The sequence below is a fragment of the Fusarium pseudograminearum genome, chromosome 1 (genome assembly GCF_000303195.2).
Source record: "Fusarium pseudograminearum CS3096 chromosome 1, whole genome shotgun sequence".
Lineage (NCBI taxonomy): Eukaryota > Fungi > Ascomycota > Sordariomycetes > Hypocreales > Nectriaceae > Fusarium > Fusarium pseudograminearum.
The window spans coordinates 9,089,587-9,110,063 of NC_031951.1; the positions used below are offsets into that span (position 1 = coordinate 9,089,587).

The following is a 20,477-nucleotide window of genomic DNA, read 5'->3' on the forward strand; positions in this document are numbered from 1 at the left end:
CTGTTTACACAAGAGCTCCAGTTGGATTAGCGGCATGTAGGTGACCCCCACAGCACGGGCAGCCTGTGAGTGAAGTATAACAAACCTAGTACCTGTGGTCCCGATCCAACCCTTGCGATAGGAAGTGCCCATTAACACCGGCCACACGGAATTATTGTGGCGGCTATCAACAATGAACCTGAGGCCTGAGGGCGTGATGTGACTGAGCATTCAAACCCATCATCATTGAATTTTAGATATTCACTGCCAAGGTTGATGGAGCCAATATGCCAGCCTCATCTAACCTATTGTGGCTGTATCCTACCATATGTTCATCTCTTGTGAACAATTCTGTTTCATGACACTCCCACGACCAAGAATTGCAAAGTTGCGGCTCAAAGGTGGGCCTTGGTCACCTTCGCCAATCGAGTTGGTAATACAGATTAGACATCACATGGATTAAAGATAAAGGCCAACTCATACATCATTTTCGTCACTTGTAGAAGTCGTTCAATGCGGTGGTGAGCAAAGCAAGTGCTCACGTCAAGGTCGTGAATGGGAAAACATCCAAGCATCCGAGCATCATCGATTCCATTTTCAATGCTACATGCCTGAACCCCGCCGGTACAAGTGTAGAAACCAGAAGGGCATAAAAAAAGACCCAACCCGTAGACTCCGTATGCAGCCTCCTCTTAAGACCGAAATGTTGTCGTTGTCCACTAGGCTTACATTTATTCCTCGGCAAGGAGGGCATTTCGCTTCGCCGCCGCACGCTCCTGCTTGCGCTCACGGGCAGCCTTGTTCTTCGCACGCTTGGCATCCATCTCCTCCTGGAGGGCGGTCTCGCGGGCCTTCTCAGCCTTGGCACGGTGAATCTGTAAATCTCCATGTCAGCATGCATACCTCGATGTGGCCCCAACGACGGGGCAACATGGTGGATAAGACATACGTGCTCAACTAGGGCACGCTTGTGCTTGAAGGCATTACCCTTGCTGCTGTGGTACAGCTCGTGGTAGAGGTGCTTGTCGATCTTTCCGCTGGCACGGTACTTGACCAAAAGACGGCGGAGGACTCGGAGGCGGCGCATCCAGAGGACCTGGCTGGGCATACGGGCATCGGCGGTACCCTTACGCTTACCGTAGCCACGGTGTCGGCCCTCTCGTCGGGCGAGGTTCAGCTCGCGGGCGCGCGATCGCGAGTGCTGGGTGACGGGCTTTCGGATGATGAGGCCATCGGAGATGAGCTTTCGGATGGTCTGGCGAGAGTTGGCGTTGGAGATCTCGCTCTGCTCGTTGGGGTCGAGCCAGATCTTGCGCTCGCCACAGCCGATGACCGCTGAGGCCAGGCGCTTCTGAGTTCGCAGGTTGACCCTGTAGTCGAAAAAGAAAATTATCGATTAGCCACCAGTCCCCTCTGATAATTTGACAGCGACCGAGTCCGTGACGACGCCATCAAGAGCATTTGTTTCCAGCTCATACTGTCTCCAAAGCTCCTCCTGCATCGCCTCCTCGAGTGTCGTGATCGATTCGATATACTTACATCTTGATTGTCGTTAGTGGTGACGGCCGGGTCCTCGATGGATGTTGGATGAAGACTGAGAGGGGTTTGCAAGGCCAGAATTTCTCTGTGTTGCACCTACACGGTTGGAATGGTTTGTGGGTTGCAGTGCGCTATGCCCAATTTGTTCCACTAAGCGAGGGCTCTGATAGAGTCATGAGTCACCGCCATTGCACGTGACTCGCCACTCGGATTACCTCCTCCGATGGAGATGCCACCTTCGAGGTTGTCTACTAGTCTGTTCATTTCACAGGTATCTAAATGTAGGATCTCTAAAGTCAATGGTTCTTGTAGACGTCTCTCATCGATTGATCATCATTATCCAACACAAGAGACAGCATCCGTCAACCCACCCGCAGTTTAAATTTCATTGACACAATTGCTTTTTTTATCTTCTTATCGAGGTCTAACGGCATGATGCCCTGTCATTATTAAAGTGTTGTCTAGGAACTGGTCGCCATAAATGTTCGTGCACACACAACAACAACAATAATCAACCGACTAGATGTTTTGGTATACTGCGGTTGAATCGTTTGTACTTGTATTTACTCAGTCCTCAGTCTGCCACTATAACAATGACAGATATATAAACTCTAAATTGAATCTATACGTTACGTGAATGCTTCACTTCCCACATCAACCTTGCCTACACTCCAGATCTCCTTTTCATCCTCGGCTTCATCGTTCGATAACCCGAGTCCTCCCTGCCCACCCTCAGCTTCGCGCCTCTCGCGGGCTTGAGAGCCCAGCCTCATAGCAACACGTTTGAAGTAATCACCCATGCTTCTTTTGGTGTTGGGAGCTAGGTCAGCCCCAGCACCGGCCATGAACTTGTCAAAGATGCGGCTCTCCTCATCCGCCACATTGAACAACTCCACAAATGCCGCTTCTGCAGCGAGCTTGACAGGGATGACAGGGTCTCGAACGCTGGCAAACATGGGTTGTGCCAACAGAGCAACATGGGGTCGAACCATCTCCATATCGTTGCGGCTGACGGTACGAACAACGACCAAAGCAAGTCGACGCGAATCGGTCGCATTGCCTGGCTGGATAACAGAAGCCAAGGCTTCAAAGATACCCTTGGTTGTCTCAAAGGTTTTAGCGGAATCTGAGAGCAGATACTTTCCAGTAGCAAGAATGCAGTTGTCCGCGACAAAGACCTATTGAAAAGAGTTAGTTTACTAACAAAACATCTCCCGAGATTCAGACTGCTACTCACGTTCTTGTTAGTGACACCCTGGCAAAGAAGATCTGGCAAGTCGTCGACCAGGGAGCTTTGAAGCAGAGCATCCGGGGACTCGGCCAGGACCGAGTTCAGAGCAAGAACAGAAGAATGGGTAAAGTGTGGGGTGGCCACCCGGTTCTTCAACAGACCCAGAGCCGCCTCTTCAGGGACATTCTTGATGAGCGCGCCCAGTAGCTTAGCATTAGTGATGGTCATGGCCTCATCTCTCTCGTCTGTATCCATGTCGATAAGTGACAAGACAGAAGCTCGAGAAGCCTCGCCCATGTTGGCGCCAGCTTTGCTAATAACCTCGTACAATGCCTTGAGCATGGCAGTCTTGACGCCAGGGTCCGCTGTCTTGGATCCAGTAACGAGCTCGGCAATGAGGGGATCAATGCGTGGCGTGTACTTGATCAAAGTTCCGAGTGCCTTGGCAGCTCGGGTTCTCAGCGTCTCACTGGATGGGTCTGCCAGAGATTTAGCGAATGTACGCTGAAGCTGGGGAAGGAAAGGCTTCAATGCGGTGGGCATCTTATCCAGCAGGTTGTTGAGGGTCAGGAGAATGGCCGACTTGACTTCGGTGGCACGCTCTGAAACGACTCGGATCAGGGGACCAGTAATCTGGGTCACGAATGGCTTAAGAGAGGCCTCGCTTGTTCTATCAACAATATCCGAGATACCCAAGGCAGCTTGGACTCGTTGATCAGCGGTACCGTTCATCAGACCTTGCAAGAAGATAGGAAGAACAGCGTTGATGCCCTTTGGCAGCTCGAAACCGCGCAGGTTCGCTCCTGCGACACCAACACGCTGAAGAGTTTGTCGTGTTGAGATAACAAGCGACTCCATCTCCTCCTTTCGCAGTTTCTTGGTGAAGGCGCTGAGAGCTGCCCATGCAGCCTTGACGACACCGGCATCTCTGTCGTCAAATGAATTGAGAAGTGAGCGGATAATATCTTGGCTGTATCGAGAGTAATCTACGCTAGCAGCTGCGAAGAAGTTGGCCATGTGGTGTGCAGTGGCCGCTCGGCGACGGTGGTCCTCATGCTTGAGGAGCTGCAACAAGACGTTCATGACCGTGTTCAGACCATCGTATTCGTCGATGGACTGGATAACAGTGTCGAAAGACGTCGCCAGTTCTTCTCGAAGGCCATCCTCCTTGCAGTTGATCTCGTTATCCATAAGCGAGTTGATGATGTTGGGCAAGCGACGGTTCATGGCAGGACCAGCAACCTTGGACAGGGAGGCGAGAGCCTTGGCATCGAAGGATGAAATGGGAGGCGTTGTAAGTGTTGGGATGAGGTTTGGCAAGATGATGTTGGATCGGGTTGTCTCAGTAAGCAGTGTAAGAAGAGCTTGCAGAGCGTTGTCTGCCTCGTCCTCAGAACGCAAAAGGTTGAGAAGGAAGGGAAGAACCTGATCGACTGCTCGCTTGCCAAAGATCTGCTGAAGTGAATCGAAGGCTTCCGCAGCGGCTTCCCGAACATCCTCGTCAGAATCGGTAAGTGCGGTACGAACAACTGAGATAAGGGTCTTTTCGTGGTCTTCCAGAGCCTCGGGAGAAGCGGACGAAATAAGTTCCCTCAGCGCAAGACAGATACCCTGCTTGGCATCAACGTCGACAGATGTCTGAAGACCCTCTTCCAAAGTAGGAAGGAGACTCGACAGAACACCATCTCCGGCCTTTCGAATAAGCTCACCAAGGGCATTGCTGGCGATGACCTTGTGCTCCATGTTGGAGCTTCCCAATCGTCGGATGAGAAGCTGAGTAAGGGTGGGCACAAGCTCTTTGAGGGTTCTCGGGCTGTGAACGAGAACCTTCCAGACAGCAATGGCGGCTGATCGAACGGCACCGGCTGTATCACATCGGCATACGTACAGGGCCGACAGGATCTTATTACGCTTGTCCTCGCCAAGGGTTTCCTTGAGAGACGCGCCTGCTTCCTTGATGTTCTCATCCTCTTCAATATCTTCGGCTTCGGTGCCAGCCTTGATGCCGGTAAGGTTAAATAGAAGGTCTCCAACGAGTTCGACGGAGCTGAGTCGGATTCTGTAGCTATCATCTGCGAGACCACGCTCGAGTTCCGGAAGCAGAAGATCAACAGCTCGAGCTGCAAAGTTCTTGACTAACAAGCGGCCCGCACGCAGTGCAGTCTCACGAATGGACTCGATATCGTCAGCCAGACCTGCAAGAATAGGTGGAACAATTCGGCCCAAGTAGTTGGAAAAGCTGTTGCCAAAGCAGACAGGAAGGAAGATGAAAAGCGACATAAATCCCTCGCGAACGGCGGACTTGGAAGATTCGACGTTCTGGAGAATGGTTGGGAGGGTCTCCTCCAGTCTTGTTGTTCCCAGTCCGGCAAGAACCTCGCTCAGAGCCTGAGCGGATCCCAGACGATCGCCAGCGCCAGTGTCAGACTTGAGGGTCTGCATGAGGCCAGGAATAAGGTCGGGAAGCGTATCCTCTCCTAGCTTCTCCACCAAAGAACCTAGAGCCCTAGAAGCGGTAGCTCGTGTGGTCGGTACTGGATCAACGATGGCAAGCTTGAGGCCAGCCACAAGCACGGGCAAGTGCATGATGACATCTTTCTTCTCCGTCAGGTGAGCCAAGCTGCCGATAACCTGCGCAGCCTTACGCTTGGTGTTGGAACGATCGGCCAAACCGCGTTGAAGGATACGGGTAACCAGTGCCAGAGAGGGAGCGTCAAGGTAATGGACGAATTGAACTTTGATGAGCGAGTCCAGAGCCTCGTCTGTGTATTTCGTAGGGTCACTGAGAGCCTTGAGAATGATGTCAACCAGAGACTTGATCTCTGGGTTGTTGATGACTTCACCGAATCTCTTCAAACTTCGATTCGCAGCAGCTCTGACTTCTTTGTGACTGTCGTTGAGCACGCCAGTGAGAGGAGGAATGATGTCGGGTAGACTGTTAGCAAGTTGCTGAGGATCGAGATATGCCATTGCACCGAGAAGATCACAGGCACCCTTCTTACTTCTCCACTGTTGCTCCTCCAGGCCGTTAAGAAGGGTCGGCATGATCTTCTTGACACCGTACGAGCTCAATCTGGCAAAGCATGCCTTTGCTGCTGCCAAACAAGCATCCCGAACATTGGCATTGGCATCACCGAAGCCTGTCAGCAATTGAGGCACGATCTGAATCACATAAGGCTCAAAGATGCGCCCAAGCATGGTGGCCAGGAGCTCGTAAGCGAGCAGAGCGGCTTCACGTTGGTTTGCTTCCTTCTTGTTCTCCACAGCATCATTTAGAGTTGGGAGTATGCGGTATTCTCGGAGTGATGCAATGCCGCGACCCATGACAAGTCCAGCCAGACCATATGCAGAGCCACGCTGGACAGCATACTTCTTCGAACTGAGAAGCTGCTCCAGAATTTGACCGAAATACTTGGAAGACTGATCCGGACAGGCCTGAATCAGTGGAGGCAAGCATTCGGCAATAGCATACTGTACTGTTTCAGAAGGGGTACTTAGGGTAGCCACCAGGCGATCAATGACAATGGGGATCTTGGGGTCACCAGGACTAAGATGGCGAGCCAAGGCACCGTACATGATGATGACGGCTTCGTTTACACGATCGGCCGCATCACTGTTTGTGTCTGGCTGTTCCAAAGTCTGCTCAAACTTCGACATAAGTTTGTCGAGAATTGTCTTGCCGTGGATCTCGATCGCCTTGATCGAGGCATCTAGCATCTCACTCCGTACCGCGCCATTTTTATCGCCAAGAGGACCGGCGCTGATAAGGAAGTCGAACAAAGGATCCAACTGATCGGCCGTGATAACTGAAGCGAGCTCCTTGAAAGCAGTTGCGATACCTTGCCGGCCCTCCCAAGGATCGGACAGATCCATCTTCTTGGGCATTCCGAATTCATCTAATTGCTGAACTCGGGGTTTCGCTAGCTCAATGTAGGTAGACTTGAGTTGTTCGAGCACAGCTTCCAAGGCCTCGTGGTAAAGGCTGACTGCTTCAGCCAAAGAACGAGCAGCGCCACGACGTAACTGCCCATCTTTGCTCTCCAGGAAAGGTAGCATTCTCAGCGGCATATCTGCCGTAACTTCGAAACCACTTTCCTCCCAGATTTCTCGACCAAGATCTTGGTTTTCCTCCTCATCGTCGTGAGCAGCAACCCAGATTTCGTCAGAGTAGCCCAGGTCGCTCATATCGACTTCGGCACTAATAGACTGCAACACTGTGGACCTGACACGCGTTTCTGGCACCAACGTACCCTTTGCCAAGACAACCATCTCCTCTTGATCCATGTTGGGAGCGATGCAGCGACACATGTCTGCAAAACAGTCCTTGAGGAGCTTGTAATGCTGAGCATATGCCTGCATGGAACTGATGAGGACCGAGAGGAGCTCTGCTCGGGGTACAGCCTCATCGGCACAGATATCTGTGTGGTATGAAAGGAACTCGATGGCCAAAACCAGTTGAGCATCAGCGTCATCTGCTGAACTACCAACTCCACCCTTACGGAGAAGGTCCAGCACGAGCGGCAGGGCATAAATGAGTGACACTGAGTCGAAAGGTCGCTGTTCGCCCGCAAATCGCAATCGATAAAGAACTCTCGTAATCAGATCCTCGACAGCCTCTTCCTGGTAGTTCTCCGACAAGGACACGCCACGCAATCTTAGGGCTGCGATTCCGACGAAAGGTCTCATTGGACCTAGGCGCTCAGTCACCTTTTCAGCGCAAGTGAGATAAGCCAGAGGTGCCTCATCTCCTGTGATCAGCGTGGCGCCAGCATCCATGATGCCAACCAGGAGGGACACTGCAGTACCAATCCATTGAGTGGCATCAGTTGGCGGACCAGTGGCAAGGCTGCGAATAATGCCAATACCTCGCAAGAGCCTCGCTACGGTCGCGGTAATTGATTGTCGAATTTGGCTCTCTTTCTTGAGTTGGGCATTAACCTTTGCGTTCTCTTCAGGGGTCAGTTTCTTTTGTTGGCCTTTCTTCTTGTCTAGTTGACTTCTGAGTTCTTCCTCCCATTTGAGAATATCGTAATCCTTCTTGTTCTTATCCAAAACTTGCTGAGACTTCTTTGCGAGGACATCAACAAATGCGGTGCCTTCGGCAGTTCTATAGATAGCCGCCTCGACAGGACCAATGTCTTGTAATTGTTCCGCATTGAGATCTCGGCGCAGTGTCTCTAGCAAACGTGGGATAATGGTTTCAGGGGCGACAAAGGCCAGATCGGCAGCCGCATTGTATGCAGCCGTCTTAACAGCCCCAACCTAGTATTCTGTTAGCTAAGGCCTCTTGTTCAGTTTCAAGGGACAATGGTCATGCGAACCTTCTGATCGAAGGACGTCCTGGCTTCTATTTCAGCCATGAGCTCATCCTGATATTTTGTCACAAGATTACCAGGATCCAACTCCATTCTCAGACACAAGTCGATCCAGTTCGCTCTTGATATTAACTCTGACCGTGCCAGAACAAGGAGACTGTTTGCCTGAGACTCAAGGTCTTCCTTGGCAACAGATTTACCAGACTTGCTTATCTCGTTGGGGGTCAAACAAATAGATTTCACAACCTGAATCAAGTTATGCGAAGTCGCTGAGTGTTCTTTGTCACCGGACCCGGAATGCTCGAGATGATCCCATAAGCCATTGATGATGAAGGAAGACACCAATCTTGGATTATGGACATAGATATCAGAAAGGAGTTTGGATGACTCCTGCTGAATAGCAGCGGGCACACTGTGAGCAGTAACTAGATGGATAAAAGCTTCAGACCAAGCAAGAGCCACGTGCTTGTCAACTTTTTGATCAAGGCTCTGAAAAACAGAACTCAAAGCACGCGCAAACCATTCGAGATCTTCGTTTGCCGTCAGTTTCGAGTAAATTCGATGGCTAAGAAGAAAGGATGACTTGGGATCCAGAGACAAAGATTGCTTTGTGACCGATGCCTTTGTTAAACAAGATTCCGCTGTGGAGCCAGGAAGTAAGCGATATATATGCGGGCTCACGGCCGTCAGAATATAGGCACCAACGACAAGACCACTTTGAGCAGCAGAGGCAGCATTGGCTGTCACCTCGGTGAGGGTTGTGACCATCTTAGGCACAACAGCTTCCACAAAAGTGACCATACCTGGGGACACCGATTGTGCTTCAGCAAGAGATTGTAAAATAACTCCTACCCTGAGTAGCCAGTACTTGCGAGAGGGGATCTTCTTCTCAGCAAGTCCCTTGGTAACTGAGTCCAGGACAGGCTTGGGCACTTCGCCATCTTGAGCCAGTAGAAAGGTTATGGCATTTGCCAATGCTGATGTCTCTGCAGCCAAAGCGCCCTCGTTTCCTTCTTTAGCAGCTACAGTGGCCACCGCGCTGGCGACCTGTTCGGCACTTGACGTCGAAAGAGGAGTGGCTTCGAGCATCTGTGCATGCAATATGCGATGATCGGGAGATGCGAGTTTGCCTCCTTTGAGAGTGGTTGCGATCTCATTGATGACCTTCTCCAACGAGGTAGTATCGTTCGATCTGCGCACTAGTGCACGGAAGGCATCCAAGGCACCAGCACGAATTGCTGGATTAGTTGACTTGGCATTTGACAACAAGGGTTTGAGGAGACTCTGCTCGAGAATCTTTGAAAGGTCGAAACTCTCGGGTAGAGAGCGGACAAGAGGCGTAACAACGCCTCCAAGAATGACCTCGGGCGCACGCAAAAGGCCCTTCTCAAGAGCAGGGATCAGCTCCTTGGAGAGTTCTTCAGGGGTTGCGAAAGAAGTAAAGAAGTCACCAAGCCCCAGCACGACGTGCTCCGGAACGGTGATACGGGAGCCAATTATCTCCCTTGTAAAGAATTCGTAGTACTTGGGTTTGAGAGTATTAAGAACAGGCCGCAGGTGATCCTTCCTAGCAGATACGCCAGCGATGACACCAAGTAGGACAGCATTCTTGGGGGTGGATTGAGCGCTCTTGGAAGCTAAGATATCGACAGAAGAAGAGAGTCTATTCTCGCTCGAGTCTGACGATGAGAAAAGCTTTCGCAGACCCCTCCTTGTAACAATGATGGCAGAGTGGGCTACAGACTTCCTGGCGGAGGACTGGTGGCATTTATCCAAAGCATCAGCGTCCGTTAAAATGATGTCGGAAGCAAATTGGTCCCACAATGAGGCGTCAAGATGCTGCATGAACAAGCTGCACCATTCGACGAGTACAAATGCGTTGGTAGGAGCGATGCCTTGTTTCTGACTTTCCTTGCGCACAGCGGCGATGAGCGGGGCAATGGTCTTGGAGTCGATACCAGCTGAGATCAAGGCAACAAGGCATTTCTGGACGGATAGTCGGGACTGTCGATCAGTGTAGAATGCATATGTACCGAAGAAGAGCTGAAGAAGACGTGTGATTGAGGTATCGTCGACGGCTGCGGAATGAAGGGTCAGTGGGCTGATGGCTTTCGGTGAACTACAGGGACTTGCGCACATTTTTGAGTAAGCTTTTCCTCGATTGAGCGTAGCTGAGTGATTCGAACATTGGTCGAAGACGAGGCCAGGGCCTGTTTAATGGTTATAAAGTCGAGGGTGACCATGGCACCAGGTTCGGATGAGTCGCCGTTAGACATTCTGGAGTTCGGAAATGAAAGTGAGCGTTTGGTTTGATGAACTCATCTGGGGCTACCAGAGCTCGCAAACGCCGGTTCTGAGGCGTATCCTCGGTCGGGGCGGAGGAAAGGGTAAGTCGAAGTAGTCTGGTGATGAGTGGTTGGTGGTGTTTTGGATTTTTCGTGCACCAAATCCGTTAATGAAACTTATGGAAATCTATCAAAAGGTACCTACCTACCGACTTGGACCCCACGTCGAAGCAACAGCGGGTAGCAACCTAACACCACTGTTTTTCCTACCTGGAGCTTTCGGGCCCGACCCTGCCCCTCCAAGCACTTACAGCCTGGGCTGGTGGGGTTAGGAGCCCTGAAAGCGCATATACCTGCCGTTAGTAGGAACTTCGCATTATCCCGGTGTGACGCATCGCCGACAATACAAAAGACGCCCGCTGCCTCTAGGCTTCTGATAGGCACCTAGGTAGATAGATGAATAATTACTAAGATAGATTAATTTGGCAGTTACTCAGGTGGAATTGGGTACTATCATTGACACCAATGGCTTCAAGTGCATGTCGAGCTTGATGAGATACGTTCAACGACATGCGTACCTACCTACCTACTTAGGTAGTACCTGTGAATGCACATGTAACTAAAAGTCCCTTACATATGCAAAGAAACTGAGAGGAGAGTTTTAACAGTAAGTCATGACAAAATTACATAATCGAGGTTTTCAGTTCTTCGCGTGAACGTTGACAATGATCAATCTGGACCATTGGCACTGTACCTACTGTCGGGCACTTTCATTGTCTCTTCATCATGATCCACAACTGGACCAAAAGCCCTTGCGTCACAACCTCGACCCGCAATCACTTCGCTCCTGCACCCTTCTCTCAGTGATTAGGATATCTCTTAACCTGAACACAGATCCCACTGTCTTGAGTTTTACGGGGGACAAGACATCCTCGAATCCACCAACAACCTGCCAATCACCCCATGATTACCTCAACCTGAAAATACATCTCCCTCTTTCTGTTGGGTGTCTAACTTAACGCCGACTTGTCCCTTTTTTCTTCTCCTGGTCGCTGACCATCATGGCTGGCGGTACGAAGAAGAAAAAGAAACCCGCTGCCAACCCAGCTCGGGGTTTCGCTACCACTTCGGTCGCTTCCAAGCCCAGGCCAGAAGTTACCGAGCCCGAATCAAAGCCTGCAGTCGCCAAAAGCCAAGATGCCCCTCCATCGACGCAGAAAGATGCCCCTCCATCCTCGTCAACAGCTGGCAATGCGACTGCCGCCGCCAACAGTCAAGAGGCGGCTCTGAGTCCCGAAGAATTCGAAAAACACTTGGAAGAATCTGAATTACAAATTCTTGTCGAAAAACATGCCACGAAAACGAAGAAGGATGCCTTGCGTCAACGGAACCGGCTCGATACCGATCGTCGTCTTTTTCGCAGCCAAGCCGACTCTATCAATAGCTTCAAATGGTTACCTCAGGACTTGATGAATCACATACTTGATTTAATCCAAGCTGAAAATCGTTTCACAGCTTCGAGTTTGTCTTCGTCAGACAGCACTAGTGCTGGTAAGATGCTACCTGAGGAAGAAATGATCATTCGCCTCTGGACCTTACAACAAACCTTGACTGCGGCTGAGTTTCCTACCGAGCGTGTCGCCGCCGTCATACGCTATATTCTGGATATAGCCCCCAATGTTTCAACTACAAGCAGAGAATCAATCTGGGGACTCGAAGAAGCACTCGACTGGCTGGCCCGAGAATGCAGAACTGATGAACTACCCAACTACGAACCTAAATCAAAGCCGATACTCAAAAGCACTACTGGTTCGTTTGTTCTCTTAGTACTCTAGATTCTCCTTCGCTCTGACCATGATTCTTCTGTAGACACTCCGCAGGATAGTCCAGTACCAAGTCGCTCAAGTACCCCTCGCCATGCAGATCCGCGAAACGGCCGCAAGAACAAATCTTCTGGGGTCAAAGGCCGGCCAGTCAAAAACTCACCCGATAAAAAGATGGTGGTAGCTTGTGATAGTGATATAGAACCCGACGAGCTTGTTTCGAAATACTTGGAGAGCAGAGCAAAACTGTTAGAGTATGAGCGTGGACGACCCGAGAACTTGCTAATCAGCGAACATGACGAGCAGCTTGCTATTGCCAAGCTTGAGGCCAAAATTAGAAAGATCGAGTCGGATGTGCTCTTCGACAAGTATGAGGCAGATCAGCAATGGAAGGTCCAGAGAGTTGATCTAGAGAGACAGCTAGCTGCTGCAAAACACGACAGGCAAGATCAGGCCGGGGAGAACTTGGTCGTGGAAAGAGAGCCCGCATCTGAAAAGACTGATGTTGGTGACATCAGCAACGAAGCTGAACGCATCGCTGCTGAGATATTGGCTGAAGTCAGCGATGAAGATGATGATATTGGAGGGCTGTTCGCATCCCTGCCACAGAATGAAGTCGACGCAAGTACAGGTGAAAGCCGTACTGTTGTTAATTCAACCGACGGGAATCAAGTCGTGATTCGTGATTTTGGCAAATCGACCGGTGTCAGTCCTCGGCGAGCTCTCGAGGAAGCATGCCGCTCAAGGTAAGTAACCATGGTCTCAACAATGGAAAACAACGGTACTAATTATAAACGCCAGGGATTCAATGGCGAAAATAACATATACTATCGTGTCAGACGCATCGTTCGCGAACCGCCATTCTGTGGACATTATTTGGACAAAACCTCAAGACTTACCACCACCAGCGGCTTCATCGGAAGTTGAAGTCGTGGCGGACCATTTTCGATTCACATTCACCATGACCAGCATAGCCACACCGGATTCGAAGCAGTCAGAATCCTATATCTCTACCGCAGCTTTATTCTATACATTTAGTGGTAACACTAAGGACGAAAAGGTCGCTATTAGACTTCACCATGTGTGGAAAGATGTTTGGGCGGAGCTTTCCGAAGCTAGGAAAGCACAAATTGACGAACAAGATAGAGAAGTAATGAGGGACTTAAGATCCCTAGTTCGTGAACGCCACGACCAGGAGCTCGAAGACGGCGTCATAATTCAAGGGGCATTCCGAGGACGGGGCAGCAAACATGCCACCGAGTCAGGCGATGATGGCAGTCACGATCGCTCAAGGCAGAATACTACAAATGGCGAGTATTATCAGAAGATTTGGGCAGACAAATCTAGCACCCGCAAATTCCAAACGATGCTGGTAAGTCACAGTATGGATCAATTGTTCGCAGTGAGGCTTACTCGATGCAGCAATCCCGAATGCAATTGCCCATGTGGCACTTTAGAGAGCAAGTATTAGAAGCTGTCGATGGAAATCAGGTTGTCATTGTCTGTGGTGAGACTGGATGGTACGCCGCTTTAATCTTTCACGCTCCGACATCCTCCACTAACCATTGCACAGTGGCAAGAGCACTCAAGTCCCTTCTTTCCTGCTAGAGCATCAGCTCTCTCAAGGAAGACCTTGCAAGGTTTACTGCACAGAACCTCGGCGAATCTCTGCCATTTCTCTTGCTCGACGTGTCAGCGAGGAGCTCGGTGAGAACAAAAATGATCTTGGGACTAACAGGTCACTCGTGGGCTACTCTATTCGATTAGAAGCCAACACCTCAAGAGAGACAAGACTGGTGTATGCTACTACCGGTATTGTCATGCGGATGCTCGAAGGGTCCAATGATCTCCAAGAGGTGACACATTTGGTACTTGACGAAGTGCATGAACGGACAATTGACAGTGACTTTCTTCTCATTGTTCTGAAAAAGCTACTTGTCAGACGTAAAGACTTGAAAGTCGTTCTCATGTCTGCCACAGTCGATGCAGATCGTTTCTCCGCTTACCTTGGTGGTGCACCAGTCCTCAACGTTCCTGGACGGACTTTTCCTGTCCAAGTTCGATACCTCGAGGATGCCATCGAGCTTACTGGATATGCGCCTGCAGACTCCGAGCCTGATAAAATGTTGGACCTGGATGACGACCCTGCTGAAAGTGAGGGAGAGAACACAAAGAGCGACATCTCCAAGAGCCTTGCAAGTTATTCATCAAGGACTAAATCAACTCTGACTCAGATTGATGAATATCGGATTGAGTTTGATCTGATTCTCCAACTCATAGCTCAAATCGCCATCAACGACCAACTCCAAGACTTCAGCAAAGCCATTCTTGTCTTCCTGCCAGGTATTGCTGAAATCCGCACGCTGAACGACATGCTTCTTGGAGACCCAAGGTTTGCTAAGGACTGGCTTGTTTATCCTTTGCATTCTACAATCGCAACAGAGGATCAGGAGTCAGCATTCCTTGTCCCGCCACCAGGAATCCGCAAGATTGTCCTCGCTACCAACATCGCCGAGACTGGAATTACTATTCCTGATGTCACTTGTGTCATCGACACTGGCAAGCATCGGGAGATGCGATTTGATGAGAGACGACAGCTTTCGAGACTGATCGATACATTTATCTCTCGAGCGAACGCAAAGCAAAGGCGAGGTCGCGCCGGTCGTGTACAAGAGGGTCTATGCTTTCACATGTTCACCAAGTTCCGCCATGATCAGCTCATGAGCGATCAACAGACGCCTGAGATGCTCCGTCTCTCGCTACAAGATTTGGCCATTCGTGTCAAAATTTGCAAAATTGGAGGGATTGAGGAGACCTTGGGCGACGCACTCGATCCACCCTCGGCCAAGAACATTCGTCGAGCGGTTGACGCGCTTGTGGACGTTCGCGCCCTTACTCAGACCGAGGAACTGACACCACTTGGACATCAACTGGCCAGGCTGCCACTGGACGTATTTCTGGGCAAGCTGATCTTGTACGGTGTGATTTTCAAATGTCTGGACATGGCCATTACCACTGCTGCCATTCTATCTTCCAAGTCGCCCTTCTCTGCACCCTTTGGTCAGCGTACCCAAGCAGATAATGCCCGTATGGCTTTTCGCCGCGGGGACTCCGATCTCCTTACTATATATAACGCTTACCTGGCATGGAAGAGGGTATGTCAGTCTGCAGGTGGTGGCGGGAAGGAATTCCAATTTTGCCGCAAGAATTTCTTGAGTCAGCAAACTCTTGCCAACATCGAGGATCTCAAGGGACAGCTCCTCACTTCTTTAGCAGATTCTGGATTCCTTTCTCTGACTGAAGAAGAGAGGCGAGCGCTATCCCGTGCCCGATTTTCTGGTGGACGAGGAAGAAGGCAGCAGCAGTTCTATGACATCCCTCGAAGGGTCAACCTCAACAGTGACAACGATGTTGTTTCCGCATCAGTTATAGCTTGGAGCTTCTATCCTAAGATCCTAGTGAGAGATGCACCAGGATCAAAGGGCCTAAGGAATATTGGCACAAACCAATCGATTAGCCTCCATCCGTCATCCGTCAATCGAGGTCGTCTTGATCTTCGTTGGCTGTCGTACTATCATATCATGCAATCCAGAGCGTAGGTTTTTTCAGCAGCCGCCTATTTCTACAATTGTACTAACATATAGCTCAGAGTATATCACGCCCACGAGGCTACAGCCGTGGAAGCATTTCCCATCGCTCTTTTGTGCGGCGATGTTAGATGTGATGTAAGATCTCCTTTCTTTCACAGCATGCATAGAGTACTGACTTGAAAATTGCAGATGTATTCTGGAGTAATTATTCTGGATGGAAACCGAGGACGTTTTGTAGTCCCCGATTGGAAGACGATGTTGGTCATGAAAGTTCTCCGAACACGTCTCCGCGAACTGTTGACACGGTCTTTCAAACAACCAGGCAAGCTGCCTACCGCTCAACAAGAGAAGTGGCTTGATGTTTGGCAGAGGATCTTCACACAAGATTTTGGACAAGATAGATCCACTACGGGGATGACGATCAAGGCATGAGCAGACATATATTTCGATGAGATCCCCTGTTTTTCAATTGCAGCCAAAAGCGTTTAGATAGAATTTCAGAAACGGGCCACTCAATCAGTCCACAGAGGCAACTGGTCTCTATACTCAGTATATTCAAAAAGAAATCACAGCTGCAAAAGCTTGCAGTGTATATGAATATTATAGACAATTGGATTATAGAACAAATATGCGAAACTCGTTGATTATTGTGTGGCATAAATAATTGCATCCGATGACTGTACGGTGTACAGCTCATTCTATCTTTCTCTTAACTTCCCATAGACCATTGGATATCATCACTGTAGTAAATTACATTATGCTTCACGATGTAGCACTCGAAGTCAACGTTGAACCGAACTCCCTACTTACGGCTCAGTCTCCTCGGTCTCTCCTTTATCTTCCTTTTTCTCTTCACTCCCTCCACTGGCAAGAAACATGGCCTTGAAGTCAGCATTGCTCTTTTTGACTGATGTGTCAGATTCGCCGTTCTGTGTGGGCTTAGCACTACTGGGCTTGAAACCAAGACCACGACGTGGACCAGGCTTCCCCAGTACTGGGCGACGCAAGGCAGTTACCGGGGCCATAAACATGGTGGATGAGGCTCCGGGACCATTTGGCTTTTGCTCATGATCCTTGTTCTTTCTGCCCGTGATAATACGGTCGGGGATGTATTCCGCTTTTGCCTTTCGAAGGTCATCAGGCGTGCCTGTACGGAGCTTGTGGCCTTCGAATTCCATGCTATTTAGTTGTAGACTGGCCTTGCCTGCCATGGCTGCGTCGGCAAACTCAATCTCGGCCCCGCCATTCCCGGGCCTCACGGTCATTTTGACTATCGCACCTAAAGGTTCGACGAGCGCTCGAATTCGCGCATCGTTGACAGTATCAGGAAGACCCATCACAGCAATGGTTTTTGCTGAGATTTCTGCTGCACTTGGTTTGCCCTGAGCCCCGATGGACGCATCCTGCATAGCTTGGTCACCGTCAACATCATGAGATGAGGGTGCTGGCGAGCCTCTAGCATTGTCAGTAACAATAGTCTTGGCTGCTGGCTTGATCCTGGACTCTTTAGAAAGAGCAACTGCGAGAATTTGGCTTCTGAATTTGGTATTGTTCATTTCTGCCACAGCTTTCTCAGCCCCTTCTTTGGCTGCAAAGTCAATAAACGCAAAGCCCTTGTTCTTTCCAGCCAGTGTTGCAGGAATGTTGACACGAGTGATATTGCCATATTTGGAAAAAACTTCTTTCAGCTCTGTCTCGCTTATTGATCGATCCAAATTGCTAATGTGAATTTCTCGACCTTCCGCGAGAGCGCCCTCTCGAGCTTTTTTGTATCCCGGGTCAGAATACTTGACAACGAGTTTGAATCTCTTTTCAAGGACTGTTCCGTCCGGCTCAAGGACTGTTCCGTCCAGCTCAACAGCCTTCGCGGATGCCTCTTGGTCTCGGAATGAAACGTAACAGAACCGTCGGTGGGTGTTGACCTTCAGGCTTGGCCAGCGTATACTTAGGATCTCACCACAATCCCTAAAGAGATTACGAATGTAGTTTTGATCCGCAGCAGGAGGGTAATTCGTGACGTACACAGTTAGACGGTGACCTGATTTGACGGTCAGCCGCGACTGGTTCATATATTTGCCATCCTTTAGCAGGGCGGACTGGGCCTCCTCGGATGAGCTGAATTCAATGAGTGCAGTTGAGGAATCAGTTTTCTCGTCGTGCACCAATGCTGTAACATTGTTGATGTGACCGTAGTCTTTGAAGTATTGCCGGACCTTGGTTTGCGTAACGTCGACGGGGAGATTCGAGACAATAATGGTGGCATTCTCCCTATCCCTTTTTGGAGGCTGTGCTGCAGGAGTCTGGTCAGACCCTGCCCCATTGGAACCATTCTTTTGGCGTTTGCTGTTGCTTTCAATTCCATCCGTGGTATCCGGTTCGATATCCCTTTTCCGCTTGGAACCACCTGGTGATGACTGGACTGCCTGCTCTTCAGGTTCAGGGGCGGTGTAGTAGGAAGCGTATGCCGCCGCCTTCTCTTGTTCTTCACGCTCCCTCCGCCTTTTGACCTCTTTCCCAGTCTTGTGCACTCGATCAGCAGCCTTTCGCAAAGGCAGCGGCATTTCATAATCGTTGCAATGCTGCATATAGACCTCCAACACCTTCTCGGGCCAGTCAATTGTTCTGCGAGCGACGGCACGGGCAAGAACTGCTGTCGCCAGGGTTGGTATTCGATAGGTGCCACCGCCGGACGAAGGTGTTGGGCTTCTGTTGTCTTGTCCACCTCCAGATGAAAAGATGAGCATTTCCCACATATAAAACCGGAACCAAAAGTCATGGTTGTCGGCGTGGATTTGCATGGAGGCCAACTTGTTCCACTGTTTTCTAGCATCATCCACCTTGCCCTTCTTCTCGGTGAGGTATTGGATATAAATACGCTCTAGTCGAAATTTAGGATCGCCTTGAAAGTCTTTGCCGTAAAGTCGCTGCCCGACGACTGACACGTCTTCGAGAGCCGCGCCGAGACCAACATCAGCAACATCAACAGCTTCGTCAGATGCAGCAGCATCCATGGCATTGCGTTTCAAGAAACCGCACCACGCCACGTACATCTCGATCATACCTTCCATTCCATCCTTGAGCAACTGATCCTCACTTGTCGCAGCATGTTTGATGGATTCGACCTCGCCAAAAGGAAGCCTAGCCTCTTCGGCGCACATGATGTATCGATTCCATAGAAGGCCAGACCAGGGGCAATGCTGAACTGCTCTTCGGAGCACGTCGAGGAGGCTGCTTGGCTCCTGGAGATTGGTATTAGACGAAGAAAGGAAGACAACGTACTCGTGCCAGGTGTTTTGGTCGGTAGCGAGGGCGCCAGTGAGAGCACGGGCATAAAGTCCGCGGCATAGGTCGATTCCAATTTCGGGACTGTCGTTGCTGCGCTTGCTCTGAAGCATTTCCCATTCGAGATACGCGTTGAAGGCAGCCTTTTGGGCTTCAATGTCGTCGGCGTCTACAGCTTTCCTCAGATCAGACTCGTATGGATCACGCGCTGCAATCAAGCGTTTCGTCTCCTGGGCATTAGTGATAATATCCTTCATGGAATCCTCGTAGGCAGAGGGGTTGTATTCAGTGAGGAAAGTGGAAAACTTTTGAGAAGTCCCGTCCCAGGTGAGGTGCGGAGTTAGTAGTAGTCGGTTGCGGTAGAGATGAGTGATGCGCTTGATGCCATCGGGCGTTCTAGTCTTGGCTAGCAACTCCATCTCGAGTGATATCCAGCGATCCCAAAGCAAGTGGCTATCACCAAGACGATAGCAAATAGCCTCGTATCCTTGATTCCACAGTTCGAGAGCGGCGCTCAATGAGAAGAGCTCACGTCCGAGCATGCGCTCCTCGTCAGTCCATCCTTCTCCGGTAGGGATCTGAGTAGCCTCCCATAGAGACCAAAAATAGTTGCAGTAGGCGAGCCAGATGTGTAGACTGCCAGGCTCACAGCCGACAGCGAGTTTGTAGTGTTCGACAGCATTGACTCGCTGCTCGAGGTTGGAGGCGTTGCGGACGATCTCTTCGAGGTAGGCAAGCCAGTTCTCTTCGCCCACTGGGTTCGCCATGGTTGTCGCGCGATCGATGGATCAAAACACAGAGTGCATCACAGAGAGGGTCTGGCGTATCGATTCTGGCTCAGTAGCAGCGCACGAGATGTCGAATAAGGAGGTAGTTAGCACAGGCGGGGGCCAGTTTGCTGGACCACGAGACAATGGAGCGAGAGATCGAGAAACGTGTACGTGTCGACGCTATCGCGGAGTGGCTCGGGTCCAAGAGAAGAGGCGGAGTTTTTCTTTGGAAGAGTTTTGTGAGCGAACGTGAGTTTACCCAAGACTTTAAGGTTAGCGTTTGGCCAAGTTCGCGTGATCGCCTGAGATTAATCAGCCCAACAACTGCAGTGAGTTGTGATGTGCTCTGTTGTGTGAGTACGAGTGAATGAATGATGGATGTCTGGACTCAGGAAGATTACGTGTGGAGCAAGGGAAAAAAAGCTCCTCCCAATAATTCAACAGCTTGGGCTCGGGAGGGGACCAGCTAGGCAACGTTGAGTTAGCACAGCACCGGCGAGGAAGGCGCTGTGCAGGGATTTTACGTAGGTACTTTCCCTGAAGAACGGGAAGCGAGCCGGAGGGTCGTTCGAATGATGTAATGGCTCTGCCTTAGTACCTAGCCGACGAAATGTTTTGGGTAGGTACTTTTGATGCAACCCTTATTGAAACCCGACAGTCGGG

The 20,477-nt window shown here is 50.3% G+C and overlaps 3 protein-coding genes across 3 annotated transcripts; 1 reads left to right on the forward strand and 2 right to left on the reverse strand.

The window, feature by feature from the left end:
* Nucleotides 1-710: 710 nt before the first annotated feature.
* Nucleotides 711-10,340, reverse strand: FPSE_10207 (uncharacterized protein; the record flags this gene model as incomplete). The annotated part of the gene is made up of 6 exons (XM_009263324.1): nt 711-854; nt 929-1,349; nt 2,152-2,696; nt 2,756-8,011; nt 8,071-10,142; nt 10,202-10,340. 6 exons carry the CDS (start codon nt 10,338-10,340, stop codon nt 711-713), a joined length of 8,577 nt encoding a protein of 2,858 aa, XP_009261599.1.
* Nucleotides 10,341-11,410: 1,070 nt separating this feature from the next.
* FPSE_10206 (uncharacterized protein) lies at nt 11,411-16,194 on the forward strand (the record flags this gene model as incomplete). The annotated part of the gene is made up of 7 exons (XM_009263323.1): nt 11,411-12,158; nt 12,219-12,918; nt 12,974-13,544; nt 13,595-13,692; nt 13,746-15,767; nt 15,822-15,897; nt 15,952-16,194. 7 exons carry the CDS (start codon nt 11,411-11,413, stop codon nt 16,192-16,194), a joined length of 4,458 nt encoding a protein of 1,485 aa, XP_009261598.1.
* A 374-nt stretch (nt 16,195-16,568) lies between these two features.
* On the reverse strand, nt 16,569-19,811 carry FPSE_10205 (uncharacterized protein; the record flags this gene model as incomplete). Its single annotated transcript, XM_009263322.1, has 1 exon — nt 16,569-19,811. The coding sequence occupies one exon, from the start codon at nt 19,809-19,811 to the stop codon at nt 16,569-16,571; it is 3,243 nt and encodes a 1,080-aa protein (XP_009261597.1).
* Nucleotides 19,812-20,477: the final 666 nt, after the last annotated feature.